The 14,816-nt window shown below is 41.6% G+C and overlaps 1 protein-coding gene across 1 annotated transcript in view; it reads left to right on the top strand.

Moving 5' to 3' along the window:
* The window catches only part of FMN2 (formin 2), a 390,950-nt gene extending 389,783 nt beyond the window's left edge, over positions 1-1,167 (top strand). Inside the window, exon 15 of the mRNA XM_023216188.2 lies at positions 104-1,167. Coding sequence (XP_023071956.1) covers positions 104-130 — 27 coding nt within the window. The 3' untranslated portion in view covers positions 131-1,167. The remainder of the gene's footprint in view (positions 1-103) is intronic.
* The last annotated feature ends 13,649 nt before the right edge of the window (positions 1,168-14,816 follow it).

Raw genomic sequence — 14,816 nt, 5'->3', positions numbered from 1 at the left:
AATTTGATCCAAATAAAAAGGTCCTTTTTAGGCTACTCTAAACTCCTCCCATTTTTAAAAGTTCTTTCTAACTATAACTTTTATCTGGTGTATTTGTTTTCAGAAAGCAAAGATAAGCATGAAAACTTGAACAATGAAAAGCAGAATGAAAATGAGTCATTGCAACGACTTTCACAAAATTCAGCTGACCTGAGGGTGGGAAGGGAACTACCGTCGTTCTGCTCATGTTTCTTCTTGACCTCTTGCATAATCTTTTTGTTTTCTACACAGTTCACTAATTGTTGAATTTGACTGTATATTCATATAAAAATACAAAAGTACTAGACCGGTGGAGAATTTGACACCTTTTCTTTTTGTAAAAGTTTATGGTATTATACCGATAGACCAAAACAGCATGTATAAGAGGCAGTATCTGCACTAATTCTGAACATGCTAAACATTAACTAAAATTCACTGTTGTGAGAATATTCCTCATCACAGCAAAAACACTTTCCTTTCTACTGACAACCAGTCCACATCACAGCATTTAGACATATGGGTAAAATGTTATTTCTAGTGAATTGTTTGTATCAGTTCCATGTCTACGTGTAAATTTTCTATTTTAAAATTTGAGTACCATTTATAATCAGTGCTTTCCAAACTCTTGGGTTGCTCTCCGTAGCTATATATTTGTGAAAGAAGATGGTCATTTTTTTTACTGAAGTCATACAATGAGTTGAGTCAGCTCATAATGCAAAACGTGATGGTTTTGTATGAGCTGGTTTTTTTTTTTTTTTTCATTACTTTTAATGATCTTCATTGCAAGTTACAGTTGTGGATAAAGGGGAGAATTTATTGCTCTTGCAAACCAATTATGGAAAGCAACTTAAGAAAAACAATGTTCTAAATCATAATTGTTTGTATTTATGTAAAGTATGGTCTCTTACTTTTTAGTTTGTAGTTTAAGTGCAAAGAAACAGTAGTGGTTTTTTTCCTGTTGTTTTGTAGTCTTCCTGTCCCCTTCAGTCCTTCCAGTGTGTATATTGCCATTCTCCAGTGAAATAATAGGGCATTTAACAAAGATCGCTATGTGCAATACTGTATTTAGTGTTTCTATTTCAATTTTTCTAGGATGTTAATTTATATGAAAATAAAATGAATAATAAAAGAATAAAGATACTTGCAAAATACAGCTGTCATATTTAACATGGGGTGGGGAATAAGAGAAGGAGGGAAAGTAAGTTAGGCATGCTGCCTGTTCACCTGCACAAAAAGAAAAGAAACAAATGTGCCTACAGTTTCAGGGACTTAAGAACTTAAAGCCCATCAATGACACCTAAGTAAGAAATTCTGATAAAATATTTATTCCTTTGTGGCTTGAACTAGGATCTCTTCCCTGATCTCCCAAAGACCTTCTGGTCGTTTTCAATCGGATGCCTCACCATGCCTTAAAATTCCTCATGTGTGAATTGAAACTTAGGTTGTCATCTTCTCCTTCCATACCTGCTCGTTCTTGTGTATTACCTGTCTCAGTGAACAAAGCCACCGCTATTCATTCAGAAACCCAAGTTCATCTTTTGACATGTTACTTACAACAAATGCATACATTTGTCTCTGTCTTTTCTATTAAAGTCCTAGTTCAGAACCCTCATTAATTTCTTTATTAACCTGCTCATTGTTCTCATCTTCCAAGATTTGCCCTGCAACATATTTTTAAAATTTGAATCTACCTTTTTCTAAAATACAAATCTGCTCATCTGAATTTCCTACTTGAAGCATTTTAGTGGCCACATACGCTAAGATATGTGGCCTCAAAATATTATCTAAGTCTTTAATGTGGCTGACAGAGTCCTAAGTGGTGCCTACTTACCTTTTGAGTTTAGTGTCTTGACTTAAGCTCTCTTGAATTCCAGCCTCCAGCCAAACTAAAATACCTCTAGACTAATTTCCTCTCATCTATATGTCTTTCCGCATGTTTTCCCTCAGCTTGAAACATTCTCAACATCTCATGGGTTCACTAATAATTGTATCTGAGTTTAGAAAGCATTTGTTCCAGGATATCTCTTGACACTGGTCTCCCTGTCTCCTAGTGTGTGACAGACTCACCACATATTTACTGATGAAGGCACAATAGGAGTGTTAGCTATGCCAGATGCTTCAGGGTACAAGCAGGTTGAAAATGGAATGAAGTCCCTTGTTCGCTGAAAAAGGGTAGTGGTAAACACTAAGGGTAGTGTTAAGGAAGTAGAAAAGGGAGGTTCAATACAGATTAATTATAATGAAGACATTTCAGTAGCTCCACACTTGGAAGACTTTTCTGTCATTCAAGAAACACTGTGCTGTGAGTTAAGACTTCGGATTTTTCCTGTTTCCAAGTAGAAAAATAAGATGAAATATATTTTCAGAAGTATGGATGGAGGGTCGGAGGTGGGGGTTGCAAGAGGGTGCATGAACAAGAGGAATCTCTGCGGAGCAAAGACAAGTGATCGGTGCCCCGTTTGTAGAGGGAAACCAAGCCAGGATCACTGCCAGAGATGTGGGGCTTACCTACCAGTGAGAATCCACTGAAAACAGCTGCAGAGGAGGCCACAGGATATGGCAAACACTAGCCAGCCAGACACATTGTAGCAGGAGAAAGCAGACTGCACTGGGCCAGCTAACTTCTGAGCCATGTCTGTACCTGCAGCGTCTCTAATGTCACTGACACATAGCTCAGTGCCACCAAGAAAGCCGGGTTCTGGACTAGGAATGGGTGGATGCAATGGAAAATGACCAGATACAGAGAGAGAAGAGGAAAAAGAATGTGAGCACTCTCTCAAGATGCCTCTGCAAAACACACATCCAAAGCACAGGAGGAAAATTCTCAAGGAGAAAGAATAAAACAACTCAATAAAGAGCAAAATGAATTCACCTTTAAAATGCAAACAACAGGGCAAAACTTAAATAATAATTATATTTAGAATCTGTAGGCCAGGCGCGGTGGCTCACGCCTATAATCCCAGCACTCTGGGAAGGTGAGGCAGGTGGATTATGAGGTCACGAGTTCAAGAGCAGCCCAGCCAAGATAGTGAAACCCCATCTCTACTAAACAAAAATACAAAAATTAGCCGGGCATGGTGGCAGGCACCTGTAATCCCAGCTACTCGGGAGGCTGAGGCAGGAGAATTGCTTGAACCCAGGAGGCGGAGGCTGCAATGATCCAAGATCGTGCCACTGCACTCTAGCCTGGGCAACAGAACAAGACCCGGTCTCAAAAAAAAAAAAAAAAAAAAAAAAAAATACAATCTGCAAAGGAACCTGAAGTATATAATCATTGAGACAGAAAAAATAAAATAGAAGCTGAATGAATTCTAGATGGGCATGAATTAAGTGACGAATGATTTGGAAGGTAGCACCAATCAATTTAGTGAGATCACCCAGCAGAGAGAGAAAATATTTGTAAATGTGTAAGAGAAGTTAAAGAGATACAGGATAAACTGAGAGACTCCAGTTAAAGAGGCAATCCATATGGAGAAACTAAAGAAAATAGTAGAAAAGCCAAATCATGGCTTGAAGAAAAAAAATGGCTGAGAATTTTCTAGAATTGAAAAGAGACATATCCTCTGCTTAACACGTATCAAGTGCCAGGCAGATATATATCAATACATTTGCACCAAGAAAGGTCAAAGTGAATCTCCACCTAGGTAAAGAGAAAATTTGAAAACCTATTGAAAGAAAGGACACGTTGGCCAGGTGTGGTGGCTCACACCTGTAATCCTAGCACTTTGGGAGGCCAAGGCGAGTGGATCACCTGAGGTCAGGAGTTCAAGACCAGCATGGACAACGGTGAAACCTTGTCTCTCAAAAATTAGCCGGGTGTGGTGGTGGGCGCCTGTAATCCCAGTTACTCGGCAGGCTGAAGCGGGAGAATCTCTTGAACCAGGGAGGCAGAGGTTGCAGTGAGCCGAGATGGTGCCCTTGCACTCCAGCCTGGGCGACTGAGCGAGACTCGGTATCAAAAAAAAAAAAAGGCAGAAAGAAAGGACACGTCACTTACAATGAAACGACAGTTATCCTGAAAGTAGATTTGTCCTCAGTCACAATGTATGTTAGAAAATAGTAACGTCTTGGCTGGGCATGGAGGCTCACACCTGTAATCCCAGCACTTCGGGAGGCCGAGATGGGCGGATCACAAGGTCAGGAGATCGAGACCATCCTGGCTAACACGGTGAAACCCCGTCTCTACATAAAATACAAAAAAATTAGCCGGGCGAGGTGGCGGGCGCCTGTAGTCCCAGCTACTCGGGAGGCTGAGGCAGGAGAATGGCGTGAATCCGGGAGGCAGAGCTCGCAGTAAGCCGAGATCCGGCCACTGCACTCCAGCCTGGGCGACAGAGCGAGACTCTTGTCTCTAAAAAAAAAAATAATAATAATAATAAAAAAAGAAGTAACGTCTTTAAATTGTGGAAGGAAAGCTGTGAATTGAGACCATTAGACCCACCTGAAGCATCATTCACACGGAAGGGGAGAGAGATTTTGAGACATAGGAAAGGTACAGGAGGTAACTACGCCCAAAGCCTCACTGAAGCGTCTGCTGCGGGGCACATTTCAGCAAGGAAAAAGATGCAAACAAAGTGAGGGCCTGGGATTTAGGAAATCACAGAAACCATAGAAACTGGTGAAATAAAATCAACCCTAGAATGTAAACAGTAACAATTACAACTAATTTTTCATGTTTACAAAGGGCACTAAAATTTTAGATAGTAACAACTTGGGTGGGAGAAAGTCAGGGAATAATTCAAACATGGGAAGGGGCATGCACTACTCTCTTCATTCATTCAGTTCAGCCAATGTTTATAGAGTGGTTAATGTGTGCCAGAAACTGGTGTAGGCTTTGGGAGTCGCGGACAAACAAAAAAATGTCCTATCCTCGTGGAACTTACGTTCTAATGAGGGAGACAAGTGATGTAAAATAATGTCAGGCAATATAATATTTAAGTAGGATGGCAAATAACATTCTCAAGCTAGAATACCATTGAGAGTAAAAGTGAGGCTGTCACACCTGGAAAATCTCCATAAATTGATACCACACACCCAGACAAACTCTGCTCACCCTACATATAAGCACTATGTGAGCTTTAAGTGTTATGAAAAGACATAGAAAGACCCTATCTCTTTAAAAAAAAAAAAAAAAAAAGTGGCCAAGTGTGGTGTCTCACATCTGTAATCCCAGCACTTTGGCAGGCCAAGGCCTTGAACCCAGGAGACAAGCCTGGACAGCTTAGGGAAACCCCATCTCTAAAAGGAAAAAAAAAAACTTTAATAGCCAGGTGTGGTAGCACTTGCCTGTGGTCCTAGCTACTCGGGAGGCTGAGGTGGGAGGATGACTTGGGCCCAGGAAGTGGAGGTTGCAGTGAGTTGTGATCACACCACTGTACTCCAGCCTGGGTGATAGGGTGATACCTTGTCCAAAAACAGAACGGGGAGAAGATGGTGATAATGCATATGTTTGGACTTTGTTACAAAAATATGAAAGTAAATATAAATTAAAAAGTTAGCATTATTCATTAAAAGAACAAAAAGAATTAAAGAAGGAATAAGAAAAAAAACCATATCAACTGAAGGTCAATCCAATCCAACCAAAAGCCAGAAAGGTAAGAAAAAACAAAGCCAAAAAAAAAGTACGGTAAAAAGAGAAGTGACTGTGGATAGTAGGTGGGAGAACTCGAGGGTAGGTGGATGGGAAAAAATTGTTAGAAGCTCTGAAAATCCTGTGCCATCGTTCCTTGAATTACACCAGCCGTCATTAGCATTTCCACTTCCCAGCTAATCGGTGAACTCAGACTTTTGGAGGTTGCATTTGTTTCCTGTGAAACACAGTTAAGTAATCAAAAGCAATAGGAAGAGGTTCAATGTTTTAAAGTGGTGTGACAAAGGGAACATTCACCCCCTTCTCTCAAAAATCATTCCAAAGCAACAAGGAACAAATATGCATCATCTTTGATTTATCTTCAGTTAAAATTAGAGGTATCGAAAACTCAAACCACAAAATATACAGAAGATCTGCCAAATGGATGGGTATGGAAAAAGGCAGAGAAGATGCTCATGAAGACACATCTCAGAAAAAGCAAGCAAAGTCTCCTTCTCCAAGGTGAAACCATACCCTTAGGAGGTGTTATCTCAATATACTTCTCCAAGGTGAAACCATACCCTTGGGAAGTGTTATCTCAAACTGTTTGCAGTAATGGACCTTGCTACACCAACTGGTATTAGACACTCCCCTGAATATAGCTTACTATTTTTTTACATCAGGAAGGATGCCTGCATGAGAAATCAGACTGACAAATCATATTTGCAGGAAGACGTCTATCAATAAGACCAAGGTGGAGGAAGAGACCGTGAATTAGAGTAGTAAATACTAGAACAAGACACGCTCTCCATCCTACTTCATAAATGAAATATTGTCTACCTTGAAACACAACCCTACTCCCTCCCCAACACAAACTATTCAATATTTGCAAATAGCTGGCAAATAACATTAACACCGCTACCAAACCAACAAAGATTATTTAAGTGAGAATACGATAGGCCAACTTATTGAGGAATAGCAGTGAAAAAAATACTAAACACAGTTAGCAAACATCAGAAGGGCCATGGAGAAGTGGGGGTTATTCCTGGAAGGCTAGGATGATCATATGTGTATTGCCCTGCATATTTTAATATATGTGTATTTAAAAATCATACGCATGTGTGGAGAAAAAAATACATGATTTCCTCAAACTGCTAACAAATTATTTAAGTAATTTTTGAAGAAAAAACTCTGAATAGCATAAACATGTCCTTGAAGAATCAAACACCTCAAGGTAAAGTCAGCCTGGGACATGACGGGGAAGCTTTAGAACTATTTCTGGCCGGACATAGTGGCTCATGCCTGTAATCCCAGCACTTTGGGAGGCCAAGGTGGGCGGATCACGAGGTCAAGAGATCGAGACCAGCCTGGCCAACCTGTTGAAACCCCATCTCTACTAAAAATACAAAAATTAGCTGGGCATGGTGGCTTGCGCCTATAATCCCAGCTACTCGGGAGGCTGAGGCAGGAGGATCACTTGAATCTGGGAAGCAGAGGTTACAGTGGGCCGAGATTGTGCCACTGCACCCCAATCTGGGTGACAAGAGCAAGACTCCACCTCAAAAAATAAAATCAAATAAAAAATTTTTAAAAAGAACTATTTCCATTAAAAATCAGGGACAAGACCAGGTTGTCTACTTTTACCTGCTATTTATCACTGTTCTGGCAATGAACAAAAAAAGGTACACAATGGAAAAGAATGAGGTAAAGTTAATTTTTATTTGCTGTTTATTAGATTTTGTGTTCAAAAAACAGACAATAATCAAGCAACTATTAAAGATAATAATACAATGACATAAATAGACTAGGCCAAAAATTAATACACAGAAATCAAGAACTTTCGTGTAAACAAACAATACCCAGTCAGAAGAAAATTGGGACATATCCCCCACTTAAAATAGCAAACAAAAAATCCAAATAACATGGAATAACTGTAATAAGAAATGTGTAAGGTCTATATGAAAATAGTCGAGAGACTCACAAAAATGGAAGGGCATTGACAATGTCAGTACTCCCTAAACAAATTATAAATTCAATATAAATGTAGTGCACGCCAATACATTTAATGCGATCCAAATAAAAACACCTGCAGAATGTTTTGTCGGGGGAAGAGGGAGGGTGAGAACTAAAGAAGTTGACTTCAAAGTTTGAACATTAAAATAAGCAAGAACAGTCAAGGTTTTGGGGAGAAACAACTAGTGGAAAGAGAAACTGGCCCAATTACATTTTACACATGTTAGAAAATGACAATAAGTGTTTGTGATAGCAAAACACTGGAAATGTCTAAATAATGAAGTAATGTTTAGGCTTTAAAAGAGAAAAAACAGCCGGGTGCAGTGGCTCACACCTGCAATCCCAGCACTTTGGGAGACCGAGGTGGGTGGATCACCTGAGGTCAGGAGTTCGAGACCAGACTTACTAAAAATACAAAAATTAGCCAGGCGTGGTGGCAGGTGCCTGTAATCCCATCTACTCGGGAGGCTGAGGCAGGAGAATCACTTGAACCTGGGAGGTGGAGGTTGCAGTGAGCTGAGATTGTGCCACTGCACTCCAGCCTGGGCAACAGACCAAGACTCCATCTCCCCTCCAACAAAAAAAAAAAAAAAAAAAATAGAGAAAAAAGAGGCCCTTTATGTACTGATGTAGATGTACAACATTTTGTTAAGGGGAAAAAAAATCCATAAAAAGTTTCTATCTTTGTCATTGGGAGGAAAAATCAGGAAGAAAAACAATGTTGACAGTACATCTCATTCATCAAACAATGATGGCAGCATGATTACTGAATTTCTAGAAATTAACATACATAGAATATCTCTGGAGTCATTGACAAGAAACTGATTATTAGTTACTTCTGGAGAAGAAAAACAGGTAGAATTTGGGATAGAGGAGAGAGAATTTTAATTGTTATTTCCTTTGATTCTTTTGGATTTTGTATGAGATGAAAACAATATAGAAATATTTTACAATTAATTTCGTGGAACTTATCTCATTTCAAATATCAAATGACACGCAGCTGGTCAATTCTGTTAAATCAAGGAGATAATACAGGTTGGGTGTTTTACGTGTTTCCACATCATGATATCGACTCTATCAGATGTCCTTTCCAAGTACAATCAGGGCAATTCTCACTCTAGACCACTACAAAGAGCTATCTGTAAGGGTAGCAAGCCAATCTTGTTTCTCTGTTGCCAGAATGAAAAAAAAGTTGGGGTCATCTGTAGGCCACTGGGCATATTTTCTCCTATGGTGGTCTGATTGTGACAGTAACATTGGGCTTTTTGTTTCACAATAGGCCCATTTTGGTTCCACTTGTGCAAAACTCCCTTTCGCCTCAATTTTGGAGTTGCTTCATGCTGCCCTCCTGGACTATGTAAATGTTTCTAATGTACAGCTCCACTCCTATCATACGCTCCAAAGTTTTCCAGAGGTCAGCATCACTTTCTAATCCAGGCAATGGATCATAGGAGCAATTTACACTTTACATGTTAGTCAACAATGAGAATTATCTGTTGGTTTCAGGCTTTTTGGAGTCAGAAACTGGCAATATGCTTAAACATGTCCCAACAATCCCTATGATAATGAAGTTTGATTAATCTAAATTAGGCCCCTCAATACTTGTTATTTCCTATCCATGTATTTTACCTTATAAATGCTGTCTGTAATTTGTCAGCATACCCTTAAATGAGGGAGTTCATATTTTTCAAGCAAAGAGTGAGAATAAAAAAAAAAAAAGTCAGTGTTTAGCTTACAGAATTTCAGGATAGATCTAGAAATAGACCCTATCCACAGAGTTCCTTCCAGCACAAGGAAAACCAGACGTGTGGTGCCGATGGTAACACAAATTGTATATTCTTTGGCTCCTCAAATAAAACAAAAATTAAAATATATATATACCGTGGTGAAAACAAAAACAGAAAGCAAGAAACTCCAGATGTAAATATTTGGATAACTCTCGAACCTTTTTGTTAGAGTTTCAAACATCAAATTTAAAATCTCCAGCCTTGATTAGACACCCAATTCATAATTCGGTATCCAGTATCCCCTTCCCAGAAATTAGCAATTGTATCATGTTACGTAACTATGGTCTTGCTAGATAAAGAATGTCCTGGCAGCAGAATATGACACATAAAGGTGGTGGTTTGGAAGACTTCATGGGTGCCTCGTTTATTAAACACACTCTCCTTGCCTTCAGGAATGTGAGTTGGGAGTGGGGCGCAGGCCATCAGTGCATCATCAGGAGGATGTGGCAAAGCTCAAAGAACAGAGCAAGGAGGGTTGCCACCAGGAAGGTGAAGAGGAGCTGGAATTGTCCCTGGCAACAGATACACATTGGAGGAGGGCAGTTTAGAAGCCTGTGTACAGCAAGAGGAAGGCAGTGAAATGAAGGATCCAAAGGTCCCACTTTTACATCAGGCAATGGGCAGACATTGCCTGAGGGATGTTACTCATTTTCTCTGATATTTCTTCATCTCTGTACTCTTACAATTTTTTTTTTTTTTTTTTTTTTTTCTGAGACAGAGTTTCACTCTTGTTGCCTAGGCTGGAATGCAATGGCGCGATCTCAGCTCACCATAACCTCCACTTCCAGGATTCAAGCAATTCTCCTGCCTCAGCCTACTGAGTAGCTGGGGTTACAGGCATGTCCCACCACGCCTGGCTGATTTTGTATTTTTAGTAGAGATGGGGTTTCTCCATGTTGGTCAGGCTTGTCTCAAACTCCCGACCTCAGGTGATCTGCCTGCCTCGGCCTCCCAAAGTGCTGCGATTACAGGCGTGAGCCAATGTGCCTGGTCAAAACCATTTTGTAATTGACAAATAATAATTGTACATATGTATGGGGCACATAGTGATGTAACATATATAATGTATAGTGATCAGATCAGGGTAATTGGCATATCTATCATCTCAGATTTTTATTATTTCTTTGTGTTGGGAACTTTCAATACCCTTCTTTTAGCTATTTAAAATGATATAACATATTATTGTTAACTTCTATTCTTCTAAAGAAGCATTTTCTAAGGTTACTTGGCCCTGTGTTCCTCCACTGCCCCTATTAGAAGTCTCGTATATGGGCTGGGTGTGGTGGTTCATGCCTGTAGTCCCAACATTTTGGGATGCTGAGGTGGGTGAATTGCTTGAGCCCAGGAGTTGAAGGACCAGCCTGGACAACATAGCAAAACCCCAACTCTACAAAAAAGAGAAAAATTAGCCAGGCATGGTGGCATGCACCTATAGTCCCACCTACTCAGGAGGCTAAGGTGGGAGAATCGCTTGAGCCCGGGAGGTTGAGGCTGCAGTGAGCCAAAATTGCGCCACTGCAGAGGACAGAGCGAGACTCCATGTCAAAAAAAAAAAAAAAAAAAAAAGAGAGAGAGAAAGAGAGAGCGTTGGTGGAGACTTGACTGATTGAGACCAGGGCCATGATCCCGCCACTGCACTCCAGCCTGGGTGACAGAGTGAAACCCTGTCTCACAAACAAAACAAATTTTAAAAAGTCTCATGTATGTTCACGAGTTTAGTTATGATCTTTTTGCTCCAACGTCAGTTTCTCCAGATCCCGCTGCTCACAAAAATTTGTCGTATTTCTTCGGACAGGGAAGAAGTTTCATTTACATAAATGTTTCACTATCACCACAGACCCAGCATCTATGAAAACCTGCCTCAGTGTTTTCTATGACCAGATCCTCATTTACACTGGGCTCCCCATCTGCTGCACTAACATCCCTCTTTCATCACCACATTCTGTGACTACTTCACACATTTGTCTCTTCTTTCAGACCCAATTCTATGACCTGGTCTGGCCCTAACCTTCAGTTTATGTTGTCGCAAGAGCCCCTGAGCTGGCCTATCTGGACCCAGATTCTGTTCCCTCCAATCACCTAGCATGTCATGACTGGAATAACCCTTGATCCAATCTATCAGTGATTTTCTATTTCCTATGATGTCAGGTGGAACTTGCTCTGCCTCTCTTTCAAGGCCCTCCATGTTCTTTCTTCTCTGTCTCCTCCTTCCCCCCATGCTGCAGCCCCCACGCCTACCCCTAACACACGGGGAAACGAGACTATTATGGTGCTCCCTGCAGATACCCTCTTCAGGGCTGATGCACCCATCCCATCTCACCGTCTCACCCGGCTGCGACCCTCGCTGAAACTAACAGCTGGATCCTCACTGAGATTTGCCCTTAGAGGCAATACCTGCCCCATCCTAAGGATGGCTTGTGCGCAGTGACTGAGGGATGTGGGCTACAAAAGCCTGTCTCTCTTTCTTCAATTTGGCACCACTCTAAAATGCGCCCCCCAGCTCCAGAGCTCCCCACAGGATCAGACAAGTCCTCAGTTGTGACCTGATGGCTTTTCCCACCACACGGTCCTCATGTGCTTAGAGGCGTCTGTTCTGCAGGCGTTCCCCCAATAAACCTTCTGCTCACAACTCTGTCTCAGAGTTTGGAAAACCAATCTAAGATAGACAATTCCAGTTCCCAGAGAAAAGATACTCGAACCCAGGATTTGGAGAAAGCTCGGTCGCTGGGCAGCTGCTGAGTATGGGTCCTGGCGTGCTGTGGCCATGCATTGCTAAAACTCTTCCCAGAGGTAAGTCACGATGGGATGCTGGTTGGGGAACTCGCGGGCTTGTGCAGTATTGACACAGGCAGAGGTAAGTCAGGATGGGATGCTGGATGGGGTACTTGCGGCTGGTGCAGTATTGACACCGGAACGCAAATGAAATTATTTAGACAGATAATGAGGGTAAGAGAGTCCTCAATAAAGTTTCCCTTTTGATAAAAAGCAGCCCCAAAATCTTTTTTTTTTTTTTTTTTTTTTAACAAAGAGCAGCCTGAAATATCAAGCTGCAGATATAGAAAAGCAGCCAGAAGCTTGCACAGGAAAATGCCAGCAGCTGTGCTGATGGGAAAAGGCACCTAGGGACCAAGCATGTTCTACAGGGAGGCTCGATCTTCCCTTTTCTTTGTCACTTGTGTGCAATCAGGGAACAGGCAGGGAGATAACTCATCTGCATAATAAAAGATGAGGGTGGGGCAGCCAGCTTCACTATGAAATGACACACCTAATCCAACCAATCCGTTGCTCCCTATGTAAATCAGACACTGCCTCCTCAAACTCGTCTATAAAACCAACTGCATCTCCCCACGAATGGGGAGATCCACTCGGAACCCTCTCCCTCTGCACGAGGGAGCTTTTCTCTTTTGCCTATTAAACTGCCGCTCCTAAACTCACTCCTGTGTGTCTACATCCTTGATTTCCTTGGCATGAGTCAATGAACCTCAGGTGTGACCCAGAGGAATGATGCTGCTTCGATATATTTGGTGCTTAAAAGTTGTGAGGGGCAGCGTGATTATAAGGACTTTGGGATTGGGTACCTGCTTACAGGCGGCATTGACTTGTTGAAGAGAGAATAAAAGACTCAAAGTGATTAATCACCAATTCAGACACAATGTAAAAGCCCTAGATAGGGTCTTCTAGCTAGCATTCAATGAAGCCCCAGTCTTCTGCAGTCAGAAGAAGACTCAGTTGTAAAAAGGAGCTCTGTTTCAGAGAATTGTGTATTCTCAGCTTCAGCAAGTCGCTTGTCCCAAGATTAGAACCCTAATAGGGAAGTAGAACCCCTAAAATTGGGAGAGGAGTACTTGGGTAGATGCAGTTGGAACTCTCAAAGTCCCCTGAGCCTGCTAGGTCTGTTGTTAGCCTCTCATCGCCGCTGGGGATCTGCTGGATTGGCTAAGGGAAGAAACAGAATATATGGTGAAATCTCAGCAGGAGCTGGGAGAAGGATGGGAATGTGTCCCAAGGCTGCTGTATCAAGGAAGAAGAGCAGAGCATTACGCTGGATAATGCTTATCACCATGGGAGCAGTCTCCCATGATTCAGGATTTGAGCCTTTGGAAAATTCCCCAGGAATGGTGATAATAAGCTACTAGGATGATTCTTGGAGTGTCTCAAACGCTTTGATTCACACTCTATGGAATAGAAATGGAAGAACTTCCATGGTGCGTGATGGATAAAACCACCCTAAGGCTCAGAGAACTGGGCGTGCTAAAGTGGGTTTGTTCTGTAAAGCTATGAAAAATAACCACTCACCAACTGTGTTCTCAGGAAGGTCTCTAGTTACCAAAGCTATGATGCTTGTGTTCGTGAGAGGGGTAGCAGCTCTAGTGCTCAGCAGTGCCATCATCTGTAGGCCAGGGATAACTGTAGGAAGAGATGCTGCTATAAAACTAGGTTCCGTGAGGGATGCAAGAATACCAAGATCTCAACATAAAATGAGCCAGGTTGTAATGTTTACCTTTCAGAAATGGGCACGGTTATTGCAAAGAGGGGTAGGACTGTAGTGGCACCTGTGGACTCCCAATTTGAAAATGGTTACTAGAACATGATGTTTCTGAAGGCAAGATGGATAGGGGGTTGTAGGGGGAGGACAACAAAAAGTATTGCTTAATTTACACAGTCAAAATAAATCAGTAAAGGAAAATCAGAGGCAGAGGGCAGAATCTCAGTGAAAATCGCAATCCCTTGTTCGGTTTCCAGATCAGACCTGAAACCCATTGGCTGAGGAAGTGGCTGATTCTTTATGACCCGGCAATACCAGGGCAAATCTATTCATTTGTCATTTCCCTACTTCTTAACCAGGGAGCTCAGGATCACTTTATTCAAGTAAATGTGGTTTGGGAGAGAAGAACACTCAGCACTTTTGAGAATTATTGAATACTGCATCTGAACTGACACCAACACCTGGAGACCCAGCGAACCACCATGGCTCCCTACTAAGGTAGGGTCATATAGAGTCTACTAGAGTCCTCCAAGGTCTGGCTCTCAGTGGGCCCACGGGTCCACAGACTAACCTAGTGATCTTTTCCCTCATTTCCAAATACATAATTAGAAGGGACACTCTTGGTAGTTTGAAGAACCCTCACATTGATTCTTGAGTTCTTAGGTAAGAGCTATTGTAGTGGAGAATGGAAGACCCTGAAGACCCTGAAGACCCTGAAGCTGCTCCCTAGCCTAGAGAAAAGAGTAAATCAAAAATGATTCTGAATTCCAGAAGGAATCAGGGAAATTATGAACCCCTCAAAGACTTTAGTACTGTAGTAGCCCTGGCTATATTTCCATTTACTTCACTATGCTGGCTCCTACAAAAATCAAATGGAGCACGGCAGGATGTCCCAGCAGTAGCCCCAGTTACTCCTACCACACTCAGTGTGATCTCTTTGCTA

Source organism: Piliocolobus tephrosceles, chromosome 1 (assembly GCF_002776525.5).
Source record: "Piliocolobus tephrosceles isolate RC106 chromosome 1, ASM277652v3, whole genome shotgun sequence".
Lineage (NCBI taxonomy): Eukaryota > Metazoa > Chordata > Mammalia > Primates > Cercopithecidae > Piliocolobus > Piliocolobus tephrosceles.
This window is presented reverse-complemented; position numbering and strand designations above follow the sequence as displayed.